Raw genomic sequence first — 22,060 nt, forward strand, 5'->3', positions numbered from 1 at the left:
TTTGTGTGGTTCCCACTCATCTCCCTGACCTCTTATGATTGCAGGCACCCAGGTTTTAGTCCTTGTTTCTTTACTCCCATTCTTTTTGGCACTCACTCTGCAATTTAATCTCATCTTATGGCTGTAAATGCAATCTGTATAACTGATGACTTCTAAATTCATAACTCCAGCCAGACCTCTTCACTGAACTCCAGACTCATATATCCAACTATCTACTCAGCATCTTTCTGTGGCTATCTAATGGCATCTCCAACTCAACACTTCCAAAACCAAACTCCTGATCGTCCATCCCAGGCCTGCTCTATCCACAGCTGTCATCTTTGTTGGTGGCAACTTCATATTTGCAGTTACTTAGGTAAAAACTCCTCTTTTTCTCTCATACTCTGTATCTAACCCACCTGCCAATCTTGTTGCATCTACCTTCAAAATATCTTCAGAATCTTACAAGTTTTCACCACTGCTGCTGCTACCCCTAAGGTACTATCAAGTCTCAGCTAGATTCCTTCCTAACTGGTCTCCCTGCTTCCACACTAGCTCCCGAACCGTCTGTTCTTAACACAGCAGCGAAATTGGCCCCTTAAAACATACATCATGTCACTTCTCTGCTCAAAATCCTGCACGGTAATGTCCAAATAAAATATAGCATATTTATATAATGGCATATTATACAACAAATAGAGGAAATGAGCTAGATTTGTGTGTATAAACAAATATCACAAAAACATAGTGCTTTGTGAAAAAAGAAAATTCCAAAAAGGTACTACAATGTGACACTACTTATGTAATTAAAAAACACACACAAATCAACATATTATATATTATTTATAGAACTGTCACACAAACAGGTATGAAAAACTGGCTAGATTGATACACATCAAATCCAAGATTTTGGTTGCCATGGGATAGAGAAAAGGAATGCAGGGAAGAGGGGCAAAGGGAACAGGCAAGGAAAAGAATTAAAGGGGCTCTCAACCTTGTAATTATCTATAATAATAAAAGCATAATATGCTTCTTAGACCAGATAGCTGAACGACCTTCTGGATGTCCTTCTGGACAACCTTCGGAAGGAAGCCGGGGCTGCGAGGGCCAAGGCAAGCCGCAGCGAGCCCCTTGCACGAATTTCATGCATCGGGCCTCTAGTATTTTAATATAAAGAAGTCAAGCAAATATAACAAAATGTTAACAATATTTCATCCTTGGTATTGGGAACATGAATGTTTGTTATACTACTTTATGCATTTTTAAAAATTTTCCAAAATATTCAATTAATAAAAAGCATACAGAATAGCATGATTCCAAAAGATATAGTTGCTAGGTATCAAACCCATTTAAGCAATTCATTGGTTCAGTTAATACTGGATCAAATGTCTAAGATAACCTCAGTGTCCCTTGGAATTTTACTATTTCCCATAAATGTTATCTTCCCAGGAATCAGGTCCTATAAGTTTTGGTTAGCATACCTGGAAAACCTGGGAGTCACAAATTCCCAATTACCATTTCCTCTTGGAAACTAGTAATTTCATGCTAAGTTATTTTTATTAGACTCTTATCATGCCCATGACAAATCCCCTTAACAGGAACCTTGTTTGGGGATCTGATTTTAATTAAAAGAGCTCTGTTATCAATGATAAACTCTCATTCACTCCCTTCAACCAGTCTGCCTCCCGTCAGTACTTATATGTTCACCAATGAACATCCCTCAGTACACATTTGGATCTTTCTATATTTTTTCATAGTCCTGTACTTCCAAAGCTGACTAAACAACTTCTGTCAGTCTGCTCCTGACTTGAAAGTCACCTCCATCTAAATTCTATTGCTTGTTGTGTATATGTGTGTATTTGTATATTTTTTATCTATAGCATTAAACTATGCTGGGTAACAACCCCAAATATAAGTGTCTTACCACAATGGTTTCTTTCTCATTCACATTAAATACTGGTAGTTGCAGGCTGGCTATAACTCTGCTTTATGCACCTTCTCATTCCAGGACCCAGACTGAAGAAGTACCCCCATCTAGAACATGCTATCCTCAAATTAGAAGGAAAAAGAGCAAGAGAGTTAGAATAAACAAAGAACTCCTATGACTCAAAACAAAAAAAACAAACAACCTGATTAAAAAATGGGCAAAGGACTTGAACAGACATTACTCCAATGAAGCAATAGAAATGGCCAACAAGAATTCAAAAAGATGCTCAACATCAGTAATCATTAGGAAAATACAAATAAAAACTATATTTTTCTGAATATTCAAAACAAACATCACACTCTTTTAAAAATTTTTTATCATTGAGTAGAAAGAGAGGCACTGTTATTAATTTGACACACGCTCCCCACTCCGTCTTCCAATTCCACTTCACCTATAAATACATCAAGGATTCTGGGTTGTGGGCAGTATGTGAGTAGTAGGGTAGGATGAGAGGAAGTTATCATCTGCTAGGTATTATACATCATATTATTTAAATATCCCATTATAGACATAAAAAGGGGGTTCAGAGAGCTTGAGTAACTTGCCTAGTGTGTCACAGTGAGGTTCAGGCTTGTGGCCCAGAATGGAGGAGGTGCAAACACTACAACTTGCTCATCAAATCACACAGGAGCATAGATCTGGAGGGGAAAGTGGTACTACCTACAAACTTCCTGGAGAAGGAAATAACATGAGGAGTTTGGTTATATGGTAATCTTCCCAACTTTTCTTTTCTTTTTTTTTTTATTAAGGTATTACATATGTGTCCTTATCCCACCATAACCTGCCCCCCCGACCTCCCCAACTCATTCCCTCACCCCCCTGTCCAACTTTTTCTTATTTATGCCGTGGACCATTTAGATCCCTTGCCACTCCCTGGAAACTTGGGAGACGATGCCCGTTTTACAAATAGATCCCTCAAGTCCATCCATCGGTCAGATGTTTGGTTGCTTCTTTTCAGTTCTGAGTTGAACATGGTCTAACCACTTTGAGAGGTCAACAAATATAAATCTGTACTCAAATATGCTTCCACTATTACTAGGAGCAGTGAAAACACAAGAGATTCTCTGTCCAAGGTTAGGCCACAGTGTTACACCTCTCAGATAAGAGACCAGGGGTCAGGCGTAACTTGTGTTAGTATTCAATGAGCCAAGATTCATGTAGTCAGGTCCACGGGCCTTCATTCAGAAACTGATTCCCCCATAGCTCCCTTTCCTTTATTATTGATTTTCATTTCCTGGGAAACACAACATGACTTGAATTAGCGAATGAGGCCACATTCCAAAGCCACAGATTCCATTCTCCTCCCTTGACTCTTCCCTGGACTGTTTGGACCCTATGTAACATGATGTCTCACGGTCGAAACTGTCCTTTGCTCCTGGCCTTGGCAGGAAGGCATGCCCCAAGCTACAGTCTCCAGCTTTTATTTTCCATCTGCAGGGTGATTCACTGCAAGGAGAGTAACAGCTGAAGATGTGGAGACACACACCTCACAGACGGCTGTGGGAATCAGATTGGATCTGCACTCAAGCATGCTGGAAATAAAAGACCATTGACTTTGGCATTGGGATGAAAACCTCTGCCAAACACACATAGACAGTCTCTCTCTCTCTCTCTCTCTCTCTCTCTCTCTCTCTCTCTCACACACACACACACACACACACACACACACACACACACCTTTCAGAGAGACTGTACAGTTCCCCACATATGGCAAACATATTTTAGGGGAAGCACCATGACTAGAGGCCAGTGGGAGAGAAAGAAAAGGAAAATAATGAGAAAAATCTTCAATAAGCCTAAATTGTTCCAGTCAGACCGCTGAGAAAGAATGCAAAGGATTGGAGATGAAAATTATTGGTAAAATCAGCATTATAACCTAGCTAAATTCTTTCCTACTCCAAATGTTACTAGAACTTACTCTGAAGACAACAGTAGCACCTGGGGAACTAGCCTTTCTGTTTAGCTGGAAGCACTTTGCCTAACACAACAGACATACGTGAAAAGAGTACATTATATAAAACAAAAATGTTTTCCTCTAATTCACAATTTCAAATATTCTTAATTTTACTTGTAAATAATTGTGTGTGTGTGGGGGGGGAGGTAAAGAATACAGGTATAACTAATTTTTTTTAATTTAAATTCTTTATTGTTTGAAGTATTACATGAGTCTCCCTTTTCCCCCATTGACTTCTACCCAGCTGCTCCCACCCCCAGCACATGCCCTCACCCCCTACTGTCTGTGTTCATTGGTTTTGCTCATATGCATGCATACAAGTCCTTTGGTGATCTCTTACCCCCTTACTCCCTGCCTTCCCTCATAGGTTGGACAATCTGTTCGATGCTTCTATATCTCTGGTTCTATTTCTGTTCATCAGGTATAACTAATTTTAACTGGCAGTGGATCCCAACACTTTAAGTACAATTGTTTTCTAAATTCCATTTTCTCTGTGACATATTTAACGATCAATTTAAAAACACTGTGAAATTACCAACATAAAGGAACTAACAAAATCCTTGTTAGAATGTAAACAACTGATCTCTAAGTTATGTTTTATAAGAATTGATTTATCAAATTTTCTAAAAATAAAACCAGAGAAAAGACTCCAGTTTCTGCTTTACAGAGTTATTGGTGAAAGTTAATCAGATCGCCTGAAGGAACACAAAAAATCTGATAATTGAAAGTGGTGGAGTGGAAGAAACACTGGCCTGGTGTTCTTGGGGCCTCATTCTAAGGGCTCTCCTTATCACCCCGAGGGTGGAAGGGAGGTGCCGATGCATTTTAAGTAGAAAGATGACCATGCGACAGTGTGGGAAATGGACTATCCATTTCTGAGACTGACACAGGAGTAAAAGGGTAATTTAATTGTCCAGGCAAGAAATAATGACGGCCTTGAGGTCGTCTCTCCACTGCCCGTGTGCCATCAGCTCCTGAGACAAAGGGCTGGTGGAGGCAGAATAAGGTTCTCTCCCATGAGTGTATTTTCCAGAAGTGGTACCTTGGGGAGAACAAAAGTCCTGGATTTGCCACCTACTAGCTGTATGGCCTCAGGTAGCTAATTAAGAAGATACATTTGTTAAGCATTTTACTAAGTATGAGGAACCCCTCAGAGATGGATTTAAGTGTATTTTCTAATTTATTTACTCTTTTAATACTTTAATGTATTAATCTGTGAAAGAACAGTAATGCCTGATTTATATGCTATTTTGAGGATGAAAAGGGAGAGCATATTCATGAAAAGGCTTCATAAATCTTAAAAAGGTTAGCTGTCTAATAAAGATTTCAATATTTTCTCCTAGATCTAAAAATGCTATGAGTATTTTCTCTCCAATCCCCAACTATTGGACACTCCACAGGTTGATGAAAACAGTTGTTAATTGTTGATTTGTATATTGCAAGACATAAAATATGAACAACGATGATGATGTTTTCACCTTCCAGAACACTGCAAACATGAGGTCAGGTGTTTAAAATAATAGCTGCTAAAGGGAGACTAGCTTATTTTATTATACTTCTGCATGAGAATGGCTCTAAGAAGCAAAAGCCTTCAGCTTCAGGATAAACCATGAGGAGTAATTTATCCTCCCCCATGAATAAATGAAACTTTATGGCCATGCTAAAGGAATGATGTCTAGGCACTCCTTCGTAGGCACGCCACGGGCACTAGGCAAGCACAGTTTCTATTCATACTATTAAAATGGTGATGAGCTACTATGTGGGATGGTGGTTTATAGCCACCAAACATATCATTCCTTGGCTGGGGCTTTGCCATAAGGTTAAAGCAGATGTGTAATGAGGCCATGATCCATTTAACATTTTCATATTTTTTTGCTAGGGAATCACTTAAGGACCCTGTCTCTAGGCCAGGCTATCTGCCTGTCCAAGAGTAAACGGATTCATCTGCAGTGAAGATATGAGTCAATATTTTGGCTCTGTTCTGAAGCCTTTCTTGGCTTGGACTCAAGTCATTGGACACTGCCTTTCAATTTCCCAGCTACTTCTCTCAAATCTTTTCAAAAGCTATTATACAAAGAATGAACAATGGGACTTATCCAATAGGCCTTCTAAATGCAATGCCCAATAAAGCAACATTGGAGTTACGTAAGCCACTGGTCGCTAAATTCTATCCTTGATCCCCAGGAGATTAGGCAACAATATGAAGTCATCAGTTTGAATGCAACCCAGTACAGAAAACAATTCCAGGGTCAGAAGTACTAATAAGATGCAACTTTTGGTTTATGAAGCACTTTACACTTACCATGTATAGTAGGGGAAAAGTTGAAAAAATACTACTGCATTATAGTGCTACTTAATGATATGAACACAAGGAAAACATTTAAATGAAACAATCACATTGCATGAAGTCACCCCTGACCAATTTTCTAAAAACTGGAGCTAGGTAAACCCATTCAAAAATTTCCTCAAAGAATCTGAAAATGAAAGTGTTCTGGGTTCCCATCTGAGAAGCTGACCTGAGATTGTTGGAAAAGGATGCTCTTCTCTGGGTTTATGCCACAGGCCAGGAGAGCCGCAGTCATGTCCAAGATGCTCTGGCGCAGGACCGCCGGGTCTTGGGGGACAGTGATGGAGTGCAGGTCAACGATGCTGTACAGCACGGAGCCGGGCTCGTTCTGCAAGCTCACCCAGCTCTCAATGGCCCCCAGGTAATTGCCCAGGTGGGGGGTTCCTGTGGGCTGAATGCCAGAGAATACTCGCCTCACAGCATCTTTCTGGAACAGAGGAAAACAGACATATTTGCTTCTGGGGTAGAATCCACGAATCCTATGTCCAGGTTACCACAGCTACAATGACTAGGCTTAATTTTTTATTTTATTTTATTTTTTTTTATTGATTTTTTACAGAGAGGAAGGTGAGGGATAGAGAGTTAGAAACATCGATGAGAGAGAAACATCGATCAGCTGCCTCCTGCACACTCCCCACTGGGGATGTGCGGATGTGCCCGCAACCAAGGTACATGCCCTTGACCGGAATCAAACCCGGGACCCTTCAGTCCGCAGGCCGATGCTCTATCCACTGAGCCAAACCGGTCAGGCATAGGCTTATTTTTTTAAACTGCAATCTGACAGTCATCATACTTGTTTGCTTTGTGCCTACTCTGTGCAAAGCACAGCGTTAGGTGCTATTAGGGACAGAAAATTATATTTGAAATGTGGGGTTTGCCCAGCAAGTGTATCTCAGTGGTGGAGCATCGAACTATGAATCAGGAGGTCATGGTTCGATTCCCGGTCAGGGCACATGTCCGGGTTTCAGCCTTGATCCCCAGTGTGGGGCGTGCCAGAGGCAGCTGATCAATGATTCTCTCTCATCATTGATGTTTCCATTTCTTTCTCCTTCTCCCTTGCTCTCTGAAATCAATCAAAATGTATTTTAAAAAATAAATAAAACATGGGGGTTTTTGGACTCAAAAACTTACAAAGACGCATGCGAAAAGGGTTGCATTCCCCAAGAGAATGCAATCTAATTGGAGAGAGAGGATGTGTTTATGAAAAGATACTAGTAAGAGTACAATGTGGCCACATGACCTTGATCAGTTTGGAAAGATAAATAGTGGGGTACAGGTGGGAGTTCACAGAAAGAAAAGATGACTGTGGATCCAGTGAGAAAGACTTCAGACGTAGAATCAAATTTCATTGGAAAGTAAAGGGACTTCATGGGTTTTTCATGTGATTTCATTCATTTTGAAGTAAAGGCAATGAAGGCCATAGATTAGGGGTTAAGGCTACTATTTACTTAATTCAGTTTTCTCTAATAATAATTGCTGATGTAATATCAGCAATATTATATAATTAAACATATATATTAAATGTAGTTAGTTATATAATTAATATAATTAAGTGTGCAGGCTCTTGGGCTAGAACTTTGGAAACCTACACTATATTTCTAATATTACCTCTTGATAAAGTTACTTAACTTTTTTGTGCTTCAGCTTCTTTTTACTTTGATAAATCATACTTGGTTTTTTATTTCTTCAAAAGAAGTTACCCATCGTTGGCCCTTTATACTTATGACTCAAGATGATTTTAGAATCATCTTGTCAAATTCTAAGAGAAAAAAAAATTGTTGGGGTTTTTGATCAAATTACATTGAGTCTATAGATTGCTTTGAGGAGAACCAACATCTTTATACAGTGGGTCCTCCAATACAGGAAACACTTAGCATATGAGTGTTTAAGGTAAAACCCTGTGGCTGTAGTTGATAACACTGTGTTGCGTAATTGCAATTTGCTAAGAGACCAGAAGTTAAATGTTCTTACCAAAACAACAACAAAAGCAAACCCACAAAAAACAAACAAATAACATAAATATGTGAGATGATGGATATGTTACTCAACTATATGGGGGCAATCCTTTCACAATTATATTATCTCCATGCTCACTTTAAATATCTTACAACTTCATTTATCAACTATACCTCAACAGAGCTGAACTTTCAAAAAAGTAACATCAAAAAGTCCTTATCTTTATACCTGACACTAGCTCCTAAGAGCTAACCTACGTGAGATATGTGAGCGCCAAGGCTACTTACATTTGCCTTTCCCATCCCCAGGAGTTCCAAACACTATAAACATGGTCTGTTTTCCCCTAGCCGCTCACTTTTCTCTCTGCTCCTGAGATGACAGCCCTAAAGTAGAATGCCATGTTATAGGTCCAAAGTTGCACTTGATCTAAGCACTCAGGAGACCTAAAAGAGTTTTTACTCTGAGGATATGAAATATATCTTTGAAGTAACTGCAAACAAATATACCTTACCAATGAAAACCACACACACACACACACACACACAACAGGCCTGCAAATGACTAACTCCCCAAATCATAATTTAGAAATAATTCATAGTTGAGAACTGAGGCTCAGGGAGCAGGAGAGAAAGAGGGCAGGAGAGAGAGAGAAAGGGGGGAGGGGTCCCGGAGGGAGGGAGGAAGAGATGGAAAGAGAAAGAGAGAGGAGTTAGCATAGAATAAGTACCTATCACTGAGGCTTCCTCCAGTACCTTGAGACCTTAACCAGCCCTGGGTTCCTGATATGGGAATAAGCAAAGGAGCTTTCAGTGAGGTAAAAATGATTAATGGGTGTTAGGGACTGATTGATGAAGGGAGAAAGCAAAGCAGAAAAACAAGCTCTGAATTTAATAAATAGAAGAGAGAAAATAATACCATCCAGAAATACTTGACCTAGGATGAAGAGAGACTCTTCATGTTAATGTAAAGAGTTATGACGACTAGGAATATCGATCTGAAAAAAAAAAGAGTAGGAATATTTCCACATCAATCCCTCCATGGTCAAACTGAGGAATTATTCCCCAGGAGAAATGGAGAAACTAATTCTTGAGGAAACTGGAAGAGAAAGCACCAGAGGACAGAGGGAAAAGGAATTGTGACCAGCGGGAACGGCCCGAACAGGATCTAATACATCTTTTTCACTCTCTAGTTTCTGTGATTTTCTATGTCCACGCAAAGGGAATGATGTTATCAAGAAATGAGAGCAACAAGAAATGTTTCGTTCCATGTTCAAGCAGCCATTAAGCAAATACAGCCTGGAAATGAGAACTGGATTTTGGGTCTTAAAAATATACAGAGAGCATCCTGCTCTTCTGCGGTGAGTTTATGTTCGCGTCTGTTCCTGGGCAAGAGTCAGCAGGCAGCCCGGCGGCATGGCGGGGGAGATACGCCTGGTACCATGAAATCACAGGGCTGGAATGTGGAGTTGAGATGGTGGGAGGATGGGGGTTCTGTGTTCAAAAGCACTAGAGTTGGGGGAGGGGCGGGGAAGCCTGGGCTTCCTAGTGGACGGGAGGCAAACCACAAAGAAAACAGCTTTAGGACTAGCCACAGGCATTCATTCACTCATGGGAAGCCTGGAGCATCAACCTACAATCCCATCACAGAGTACCGGGGGTAAAAAAAGGAGCATTTTCACAAAACAGGGCTTCATTTTTATTTCAGGTGTATTTCCTTAACAAATGCCACTTCCAACCAGTACAGTGATTGGCTCATTTAGTAACAGGACCAGCACTCCCAATGGGCAGCTGCAGCCCTGGGATTTGAAATGTTCCAGAAGAGAGGGTGGGTGTGCGAATCAAAGGGAGAGCATACTGATCAATCTGGCAGATGTAGCTAAAACTCTTCCTGTCTGAAGGTACAGTGCATATGTAAAAATCATAATTATCTTAATTTTAACTACTGCACCCAAATACAATTGAAAAATCCCAAGCTGGTGATTATGGGAAAAGATAGTTTTTGTGATTAACTAAATAGAGCTTCTCTCTTTAATCGCAAGTGAATAAAATACATTAAAAGGAGGCTGCCTACTAGCTTTGAAACTCAATGACGGTGGGAACCAGACATCAACAAAAGATTTCAAGACTCATTACAGAATCCTGCTTACATCCAGCTGCAACGCCAATTGTTCATCACACCTGTCCAACCACAGTCAAAGGTAAACCAAAAACTTGGCTGAACAACTACTATGTCCAATTGGTCCTATGAATGGCATGTTATCACAGATTGTGATAAAGGAGTAATCAGCCTGGCCAGTGTGGCTGAGTGGTTGAGTGTCAACCTATGAACCAGGAGGTCACGGTTCAATTCCTGGTCAGGGCACACGCCTGGGTTGCCAGCTTGATCCCCAGTAAGAGGGCATGCAGGAGGCAGCCAATAGGTGATTCTCTTTCATCATTGATGTTTCTATCTCTCCCTCTTCTTCCTCTCTCTGAAATCAATCAAAAAATATTTTTTAAGTAATCAACAATAATAGTATCAACTAATTGGGATGAAAGTCTCTTTCTGTAAGTCTATTTATTCTGTGTGTAAATAAAGTATACAGCTTAACACTCTCATTCCTTAGCTCTCTGTTAGCATTCTCAATTCTATCCTTTATGTCACCCAACTATTTCAATCCTAGGCTCCTTGAATATCTCCTCAAAACTCTTTAAAATGTGTGCACTACCAATTAGTGATTTAAGAGCTGAAATAGAGGCGACCCTGTATAGCAAAATAGCACTTCAGCCGGGAGGACCCAGGTGCTGCGTCTTTGAAGCTTTCTTTGGCTGTGGCTCAGCATTGTTCTGCCGCAGTCAGCTCTTTCTTCCAGAAAGTACAGGAGCCCAGGGTCTGGAGAGAAAGTGCTGACTCAGCACCGAGAAAAATGGGTTTGTTTCTGCTTAGAAATGAAACCAGATGCTCAGATCTGGGAATCAATATAGTAAATATTAATTCGGTATAAGAGAAAGCAGGTCATATATGGCCCCCAAAGAAGAAATAATATGTAGGTCAACAATTAAAACGGAAGGAAAGATTGTTTTTTACAAAGGGGGGAACTTATCTTTTTTTTAAAGACTGTGATTTTCTTTTTAAAAAAATATATTTTATTGATTTTTTACAATAAAAAAATTAGGGGAAGGGAGAGGGAGAGGGACAGAGAGTTAGAAACATTGATCAGCTGCTCCTGCACACTCCCTACTGAGGCTGTGCCTGCAACCAAGGTACAGCCCTTGACCGGAATCAAACCAACACCTCCCCTTCAGTCTGCAGGCCAACGCTCTATCCACTGAGCCAAACCGGTCAGGGCTAGACTGTGATTTTCTTAAGGAACTAGGTCAGTGGTCAGCAAACTGCGGCTCGGCAAACTGCGGCCACATGCGGCTCTTTGGCCCCTTGAGTGTGGCTCTTCCACAAAATACCGACTTCTGCGCATGGGTCACGAAGTTTCAATCGCACTGTACGTGCACGCCCGCATGTGGTATTTTGTGGAAGAGCCACACTCAAGGGGCCAAAGAGCGGCATGTGGCTCGTGAGCCGCGGTTTGCCAACCATGGGCCTAGGTGATAAGCACTTGGTACCTATTGTTAGGCGAGTGAAAGAATTTAAAAGGAATAAACTTGAGTTTTAAAAGTTTCCTAGAGACTTTTTAAGCCACTTCCAAATATTAAGAGCTGGGCACCTTTTTCCTGGGTGCCTGTGCTGTCCTTCCATCAGCTGATGGAATGCTTTCACACAAGTCTTTCCCTTCTTGGGGGCACGTCCACTATCAGAACTTCCCTGGCACTTGCTCAGACCTCATCTCAGGCCCCACTTCCCAGGGAAGGACAGGCAAGGTCTGGACCTGAGCTCCCATCCAGTCTGTCTCCTTCCGTCATGCAGGGCTGCACCCAGATAGAATTTCCTGACTTCAAGGTTGGCTTGGCCTGGCCTTGAGGAACCCTCACTCCCACCAACAACTCCCCTCCACCCACACACTTCTCAGAAGGGGAAAGTGTGCCACAGAGAGGTTTACCAAAAGGCCAAGGGCACACAGCAGCTGGGACCAGAATCCTGATCTCCAGAGCTCTCACTCTCTCCTCCCCTCCCTCCTTCCCCTCCCTCTCCCTCTCCCAGAGATTCCCCCCCTTTTCCAAGGACCCTTCGCTCCCTCCCTCCCTCCCTCTCTCTCCCTCTCCCAGGGATCCCTAGCCTCCCTCCCTCTCTTTCCCCAAGCAGAACAGACCCCTCCTTCACCAGCTCCTCATTACTGCACATATCACACTGGTAACTTGGTAAATATTGTCTTATTTGCTTAGTAAATATTTTCCCACCTAGAATATGAGCTCCTCTAGGCCAGGGCTGTCTCTCTCATCTTTACATCCCAGAACATAGCAGTGCCAGGTACATTGTGAGCACCTAATAAATGTTAGCAGAATGAATGACAAATCTTTTCCCCCCACTTTGGCTCCAAATGTAAAGGGCAAAATAACTGTAAACAAAATGGACCAAATGTTCCAGTTATAGGCAGTTCTTAACAAGCTATGTTCTAAGAGCTTGTTTGAAAATTAGTTTTCTGAAACTCACAGGCTCAACTCTTTAAATGGTGGTTAAGCTCCTGGAAGGCAGCCCATGGAAGCCTCGTTGAGCCCACAGTATTCCTGGAGAATGGTTTTAATATCCCATTTCAGCTCTACCTAAACACCATTCATAAAATTGTTTCTGTGGGAAGATGCACTCCAAGTTCGATTTGGGACACCAGACACCCACCCAGGGGTGGCTCTGACTGTGAAGTCGAAAGGGCTTAAGGGGAGCAATCTGATGTGAAGACAAGGTTGCATTTTCATATGGAATAGACTTCAAAAATTAGATTGTATGATCACTACAAGTGGGACAACATGCCAAAGCTTCCCCAAGCATCCATTAGCTTTCCTAACACTGGTACTGTGAGGATGGCCCTGGGGCAGCTGCCCTGGCCGCATGCACGAGCAGAAGGAAGGCGGAAGGCAGGCACTGGACCCTTCAGTAGGTAGCCTGTACTGGCAGCAGCACCAGATCAGGGAACTTGTTAGAAATGAAGCCCGGCCAGTGTCACTCAGTGGTTGAGTGTCGACCTATGAACCAGGAGTTCAAGATTCGATTCCTGGTCAGGGCACATGCCCGGGTGTGGGCTTAATCCCCAGTGTGGGGTGTGCAGGAGGCAGCTGATCAATGGTTCTCTCTCATCATTGATGTCTCTATTTCTCTCTTCCTCTCCCTTCCTCTATGAAATCAATGAAACATTTTTAAAAAAATACAAATTTCTTTGTCCTCACCCCGATCTACCAAAGCAGAAATTCTAAGTGTGAGCTTAATCCAGAAGAAATGAGAAGCGTTAGGCAACCTGGGCTTGACCAAGCCCTTGGGTCATTCTGATATAAACTCCCGTTAGAGAGGGATTTAGGGGCACCAATGTCAATGCTTCAAATTCCCTTCAACTACGTAAAATGAGGTCCAGATGAAAGCTCTAGAAATGAAAAAGGGAAGACATCTTCTTAGCCAACAGTTCTCAGTCTTGGCTGCACTGATCAGCTGGGAGCTTTAAAAAATACCGATGCCTGGGCCCCTTCCTCAGAGATTCTGATTCAATCAGTCTGGGATTTGGCGTGAGCATCGGGATTTTTAAAAGCTCCCCAGGTGATTCTAATGTGCAGCCAAGATGGAAAAAACACTGCTCTAAGCCAACTACTACACAATTATTCTCCGCAGCTGCCAATCTGCTAAGAAACACACACAAATAAAATAAAAAGACTGTAAAAACGTGAAAAGTAAACCCACTTATAATTTACATTTCAAGGCAACACAATCCCTGAGACAGTTATGTATTAACACGTGGTCAGAGGCCTGCTTGGCTTCAGGCAGTTCTGCCGTCAGCAGGTTTAAAGGTGTGCTTATAGCCTCTAGGCTGGGGCGAAAAGGCACCTGTGACAGGTAAGGACACCACCTTCCATTGTTAGGTAAACTTACTTGGCAATGTCCGGTTCCATAACTTATGGCTCAGAGATTCAGGGAGCCTATATAGCCCGAACGTCACCAAAATAATCCCACTAAGAAAGTTTTGACATCAGAATTGTAATGGATAGAAAACAAACTTATCTCTGCAAAAAAATTCTCTTTTGTTTCCCTGCCTGGCAAACTCTCTAAAGCCCTCTGATCCCTATCAGAGAGTCTGAATTCAACACTCCAGCAGCTGTGGGTCTCACGTTAACTCAATCAGATGACCAAAACTTGGACTAACAACAGGAGGTCTTGGCTAAGTGAAGCTGAGATGCCAAAAAGTCTTATACACAACATGTTAGATAACGCCATGACTATCGCCAGTGTTCTGAACCTCCAAGGAGAATTTCTTACAAGGTACTCACAGTCCAGAGGAGGAAAAATTTCTAAAGTTATTTTCATGGCATAAAGATGAGAGAGAAAGAGAGAGAGAGAGAGAGAGAGAAAATGACTCTCTTGGCTGTCTTGACCACTACTAGGAGAAAGAAGTCTCATTTTCCAGCAACCCATGGCTCCTTTCTCATCATCTAACCTGTAGCCGGATACAATCCCCAGGGTTGTTTTCAACATTCACATCAGTTCAGACCCTCTGTCAGCTCAGATTAACTCAACTTTAGACTAAGCTACAAAAATGGCAAAGGCAAGCAGTAAAATATGATAAGGATAATTTGTGTGGTTATTAACCATTGGTTAAGAAGCAAGCTCTAGCTCCAGGTTGCCTGTGTTGAAGTTCTGTCTCTATTACTTATATGGCCTTGGGCATCCATAACACGGAGATAGTAGTTATACCCACCTCACAGAGTGGCTGGGGGACTAGAATGAGATTATCAGTGTGAAGTGCTTGGTGCCTGGCATGCAGTAAACAATCCATAAGTTAGCTGGCCAGTTATGAAGGTAAAAAATGTAAGTGTCTCATATATTAAAAAAAAAATTGTATATATGTATAAATTGAATTTATTGGGGTGGCATTGGTTAATAAAATTATATAGGTTTCAGGTATACAATTCTACCACACATCATCTGTATATTGTATTGTGGTTTATCACCCCAAGACAAGTCTCCTTCCATCACCATTTATCCCTCCTTACCTTCTTCTACCTCCTCCCCCCACACCCTTTCTCTCTGGCAATCACCATACTGTTGTCTGTCTGTGTCCATGTGTCTTTCTTTTTTTTCTTCACTTAATCCCTTCATCCTTCTCACCTAGCCCCCGCCCCCTTCTTCCCTCTGACAGCTGTGAGTCTGTTCTCTGTATCCATGAGTCTGTCTCCACTTTGTTAGAAACAAAAGAAAAAAATAAACAATTGGGACTACATCAAACTAAAAAGTTTTTGCACAGCAAAGGAAATAGTGGAGTTAGGGCTTGAACCTACATAGATCAGCTTCAGCTGTCTATACTGCAGAGGGAGACTAGGAGGATATAAGCAAAGCATTCAAGAAATTGTTTGCTTTCACCCCCTTGATCCAATAAATGATGCTACCCTTCTAGAAAGTATGACCTCAAATCTGCTTTAATTTTACATTATAATGAACTTCTAAGGAGACGTGTGGTTCTCTCTCTCTCTCTCTCTCTCTCTCTCTCTCTCTCTCTATGTGCTCACAACAAAGACAACTGCCCTGTACAGGTCTTGTTTTCACTTAGAAGTGGTGGTCGGCACCAGGGCAGGTGACAGGGACAGTGGTTCTTATTCATCTGGGCAGCAGCTTCCGTGCTAATTCTAAACACAGGTGGTGAGAGAGACAGCCAGCGGAAGGGGGAAGGACTCACCGCTGACATGTGCAACCGGGAAGATTGATGGTTTCCCTCTCTCCTTTTCCCCAACGCGCCGGCCTGGGGGCAGAGACGCGGGCGCTGCTGTGCTGGGGACAGTGAAACACACAGCGTAGTGTCTACCTTGCTGCAGCGCTGATTAATGAGACTGAAATGACACAGAAAGCAGGCGGCGCTCCGGCCAGGGAATTCACAGGCCTTTCTTTCTTTAATGATTTCCACAAAAGCAGTTCCCATAAACAGCCGGGCTTGAACTGGAGTACCCCGTGGCTTGAGCGAGGCAGGGGTATATTTGGAGGAATGCGCCGAGCAAAGGGTGAGGGTGTGAGGGGAGCTTGTAAGGAAGTAAATTCACTTACGATCGGGTGGGTACAAATCATAATGAACGAATTCCCCTCCTCTATCTGCTTCCAGGTAAGGTAGTTATTCACCTACTCAACTTACTGTAAAGAGGGCCGGAGAGGACACTTGCACGAAGATTTCCCTGCTAACAACACGCTTGGTGTTTTGAGCTGGGCGATATCATCCATTTTTCATGCTCTACCGTAGCTACATAATGTCTACATTAAAACAATAATTTCTCTTTGAGACAAGATGAATTTTAACACCGAATATTATTTCTGGTACTTATTATCAAGTATCTATTGGGCATACCCATTTGGAGGTCCCACCAGCAGCTCTTCAAACTTAATACCATATCAAAAATAAGTCTAATCATGTCTATGATTTTTTTTAAGCTCCTTAGGAAGGATTCTTATGATGCTTTGGATGAAATAAATAAACTTAAGGAGAAAACGAGAAAAATTCACATTTGGAAAGCAGCATCAGCTGATCATGAATTCATGTCCCTTTTAACATTGGAAAGATCATCTGAATAATCCTGGGAGCTCTCGATGATAGGCCACAATGTCAGGGAACAAAGAGTCCAACACATTTTGACACGCCACGTAGCTTCCTGCGTGTGGCATCTCTGGGCTCTTACACAAGTTCGGAAAGTGTACGTACGTAGATGCAGAGACTGTGTTGTCAAAGAAGTATCAGTATTGGAGGCATTTCAGAATTTTCAATTCCTCACACTTACCAATAAACCTTAGAATTTCCCACAATTGAGTGCTTAGCTCTTACTGTAAAACTTCACCGTCACGTTCAATTTTTACTCCTATTTAGTGGTGACATCACGATTCTGATTTGTACTCACTCTGTGTGTACATGTATGTGTATGTCTGAGTATATAAAATAACTTGACAGTCTTCTGTAAGTTGTCTCATTGTACCTACTAAAATTCAAGAATATTTCTTTATTTACAAGAGCCTTCCCTTTCCTGATTGTTTACACAAATTGGTGACTCTTTTCTCATTCTGGTATTAAGTTGCCCCATCATGTATTGTTCAAGCTGAAGAAATAATTACTTTACCAGGAAGGTAATGTAGCATTATAGTTTCATTCCTCTAATTCCAATTATTTCATTTGGAATTTGTGCATTCCTGTACTAATAAAGTTGTGAATGTATAAACCAAAAATAATGATTCTCTTGTATATTTTAGTTGGATTCTCAATAACTCCAAAAAATTGCCTTTATTTGCCAATGAGTATTTATCATGTCCCCTTTGAGGTTAATGCTGTTTTCCAATTAGCTTTCAACTCTGATTTTGTTTTTATATATTATATGTTTTATATGGGTATATTCTATTTTTATAAATATGCTTGGAGTGAAAAATGATAATTTTTCAACAGCTTCACCATGAAATCAGCATGCACACTCAAACTATAATGATTTAAATGCAATTTACTTCCAAGTTTTTCAGACCACTCCCTTTCCAATTGGAAATGTTTATGTTGTACATAATTCTCTTCTATGAATAAATTTCAGTAGGTAAAATAATTAGTGTTCTAATAGGTAAAATAATTAGTAAAATAATTAAGTAGGTAAAATAATTTAGAAAAGAATTAAAATAAATAATAGAATATTGCTCTCATTTTCAACAATTTCAATCTGATGGTTGAAAGTACATTATTTTTCATCTACTTATTATTGAACAATTATTAATCATAAAATACTTGGTACCACAAGTGACACCACTGGTTGTCAAAAGCAGTAACTCTGATATTTTTGTAAAATATAACATTGATTTTTATTTTGATATTACTATCAAATAATCATAGTTATTGAGAAAGTGATAGCAAATGCTCAAATCTGAGCCACCAAATAACAAAAAGAGTGAGTGACTTTATTTTCCATCTTGATGAGAATTTTTTTTAAGCACTGTTGCAGAAGAAAATATCCCAATGCCCTTTCAGATGATTTATGTAACAAGTATTTTACAAGTTCTCCCATGTTCCTGACAATCTTACCTTTTTTGCTGGTTCCCACCCCACCAGCACTGCTGCATTAATAAGGCCCAAGTCTACCTTTTCAGCCTTTTTCTTCCACCACCCCACTCCATGAATTAGCTATATACCCATCTTAGTCCCCTGAAGAACTGTACTCTTTTTCAGCTCCAGCCCTTTGTCATTCAGTTCTCTCTGCCTACTTGCCTTTCTCCACTTGACAAATGTCAATTATCCCTTAAGAACCAGTTCAGATGTTACCACGTTTGTGAGGTCTTCCTCCCATAAGACCTACAATGCTTTGTTCTCCCTCCTTTATAGCACAGGGCTGTTCTGTAATTCACTTTCCCTACAAGACTACCACCATCAGCAGCCAGTGAAATCTTCACGGGTAAGAACCATGTTTTTATTCCTAATATCAACAAGGTGAAGGTTCAATATACATAGATGAAGGAAGTAGAAATGAATACTAACTGTATGTGGCTTAGAGAATGCAGGAACTGGGAATCAGGCTTAAGTTCCTTGACACTCAGCAGCCCCAGGAGAGAGGAGAATAAGAAAGGACATTTACCGAGATTAGCAGGGCATTTTCAAATGATCCCTTCTCAGGTTACCCGTGCAAACGCTACTTATTTTTTAGTCATCAATATCTACAACACTCAGAACACTTTTCCCAATTCTTAATGTATTGTAACTTTAGTTGAATCTATACTAAAATGCTCTTGGAATAAAATGTCCTGAAAAATATTTTTACGAACCCTTTAAAAAGTGCCTCAACTCTCTGTAGAATGCAAGCAATCTTACCTTAAGGTTCAGAGTGAATTTTATGTGATGATTTCCTGACATTTCATTTTAATAATATTCTCATTTTATTTTAATAAAGAGGCATTCACAAGTACAGAGGAGCTCTAGTATCAATTCAGCTCTGCCCTTGGGGAGAGTGTGTCTAACCTACAATACAGGGTCACTTCCTCTTTTCGGGAGGACAAGCATCGCATGCACCCCACTGGGGACCAGGCGCAACCCTGGTCCAGCAGGGGCAGAAACACAGCAGAGCGCTCACTGCAGGACCAGGATGTTCTGAGTTAAGAAATGGGGTTTATGGGAAAACCTAGCGGAAATGGGTTAACGTTTTTTTAATCTGAATCTTTAAGAAGGGTAAAATAAGAATCTCACAATCAACATCAGATGTCGGGTGATGACTTCAACACGACAAATAACCTCTTAAAACAAAATATTTTGAAATCTAGTTCCTCCTTCACTTACCTGCTGCTGCTACGGTTCAAGGGGCCAAGGCTTCCACTGTGACGGTTCCTAAAACCAAAAGCAACGTGGAGAAAAAGGCTTTGGTCCTACTGGTGTCCCCGGGAATGAAGCAACGGCAAACTCCTAATGTTGACTGGTAAGTTGAGGAGAAACGTACGTTTTAGTATCTGGATCATTTTAACTTCCCTTTGTTAGGAAATAATCCATTTGGAACATTAGTTCACTGATTTAAAATCATAACAAGACCATGCTGTATTTTATGAAGGATAATGCATACATTTTCCCAGTGAACAAGTCACATTTGACTAGCCTCATCTTAAGGAATGTCCTCTGCAGGCCACGGTTGCTCCCTATATAATTACTAAATGAATGAGAGTTTCATCACCAGGTTCCTTTTTATTCTCATAGAAAAATAAGTCTTTTTCCTTTGCTTTTCAAACATGTCTATCCCTGTCCTTTCCCTTCAAAGGCTTTTACTGAACTAAAGGCACATGCTATTAAATCTGGGATCTTGATGTTCAGTTTTCCTATCTGATACAGGTTCCCAAGCCTCTCGAACACACCATGCTAGCCATTCCGTTTTAAATAGGAAGATCTGAACTATGTCAAAGTTACTGGAACATTCAAATGAGGGGGCATGCAGGAGGCAGCCCATCAATGTTTTGCTCTCACATTGATGTTTCTCTCCCTCTCCTTCCTTTCTCTCTGAAAATCAATTTTAAAAATCTTTTTAAAAAAGGTTACATGTACCGTAAGTCCTCACTTGAAGTTGTCAATAGGTTCTGTGACTTGAAGTGAAATGACATAAAACAAAACTAATTTTACCATAGGCTAACTGACATAAGCAAGAGTTAAGTTCCTAGGGTATCTCATCAATGTTATAACGAATGATGTGGAGCAAAATGACATTATTCAAGGACCTGCTGTATGTGCACAAAGCTTAGCAGGGATAATGCTGCTAAGAATCATCAACATTGCTTTGCTTAATTTATGTTTGGAGATTTTGTTTTTCTTTCTTCTTTTTTTTGTTTTGTCCCAAGAATATTTTTTTTTCATTAATTTTTAGAGAGAGTGGAAGGCAGGGAAGGAGGGTGTGAGAGAGAGAGAAACATCGATGTGAAAAAGACACATCGATTGGTTGCCTCCTGCACATGCTCCGACCCGGGGCCGGGGATTGAACCCGCAACCCTTCAGGGCACAGGCCGATGCTCCAACCACCAAGTCACACCAACCAGGGCTTGGTTGGTTTTCTTAATCTAGGAGAACTACTTGTTTTTCCCCAATACCAAGATATCTGAAGAAAGAAGAGAAGGACAGGGAGATTTTGAAAGTAAAGTCTCTGAATGACACCAGTTTGGAGCAGAGTGAGAAATGACTTTGGCTCTACTGGATACACTGAAAAAAGTACAAAACCAGAGTGCTGGTGTCCACAACACTCCCTTTAGTGAGCTGGCCAGCAGCCAGCAGGGGCTTTTCCAGCTTCCTAGGTCAGCAGGAGAGATCTGGGAGTTTCCTTAGTATTTAGGGTGCAGCTTGGGGCCCATTCCTGTCCACCAGGAAAAGTTGTGCTCATGGGTAGGGCTTGGCAACTCTTCCTGCCATCCCATCTCTGTGCAAGAGATAAAATGGCAACGGTCCTACAATTTTACCTACTGCAGAAGCTATAAATTCATCCCTCAGTACATCCTGCAAACACCCCAGCCAAAGCCTGCTTTATCGGGGCTTAGAGTTAGATGGCCTCCAGCTACCTTAAAACACAGCCATATGCTCCCTGGTATTACAGGTCTCATTATGCAAGGCTCCTCCCCGATCCCAGAGGAGACCAAACGACATGCCATTGCTTGCTTTTGCTTCCTATCCACATTTTAAAATAACAGAAGAAAAAGAAGAAAAAAATCAGCCACAATTGGCTCCAGTTGGTGTGAATAATGAGACGTGGTTGTCAGATTCCTGGAAAGCTGCCAGCCTGGTCATTAGCTGGCCAGATACTGGGCCCACTTATCCAGAGGATAAGGAATACAGTTTTAAATGAGGTCAATTTTAAGGAGACTTTAAATTTGGCATTTGGGTGTGGGATGAAACTAGGAATTAAAATCCTCCTTACATTAAGTGCTCCCCATGAGAAAGAGGTAGACTGGAATGAGGTGGAGCTTCCTCAGCTTTGGACAGCAAGCCTCGCCCAATTAAAACCTGGTCTTTTTTTGAAGTCTATGATGGAAGAATCCTAGCTTTGACAAGTTGGCAGTAATCCTTGTGATCTATTTTACTGGGATATATATACATATATACTGCAAAACTGGAGAGCAGACTCTGCCTGTGATCATTAGACAGACTGGACCAAGTGCCTCAAGCCTTTGATGCCCCTGACATATTATTTTCTGGATGGTGTCCAGCAACCCAATGCAGAATAGCTTTTTCTCTACTGTATCCAGATGGCAA

General features: G+C 41.2%; 1 protein-coding gene across 1 annotated transcript in view; it reads right to left on the bottom strand.

Annotated features, from left to right (window-relative positions):
• Nucleotides 1–22,060, bottom strand: part of WARS2 (tryptophanyl tRNA synthetase 2, mitochondrial) — a 65,438-nt gene that overhangs the window by 27,456 nt on the left and 15,922 nt on the right. The window contains exon 2 of the mRNA XM_006097466.3: nucleotides 6,437–6,694. Within this exon, the coding sequence (XP_006097528.1) occupies nucleotides 6,437–6,694 (258 nt within the window). The remainder of the gene's footprint in view (nucleotides 1–6,436; nucleotides 6,695–22,060) is intronic.

This window comes from Myotis lucifugus, unplaced genomic scaffold, assembly GCF_000147115.1.
Source record: "Myotis lucifugus unplaced genomic scaffold, Myoluc2.0 scaffold_203, whole genome shotgun sequence".
Lineage (NCBI taxonomy): Eukaryota > Metazoa > Chordata > Mammalia > Chiroptera > Vespertilionidae > Myotis > Myotis lucifugus.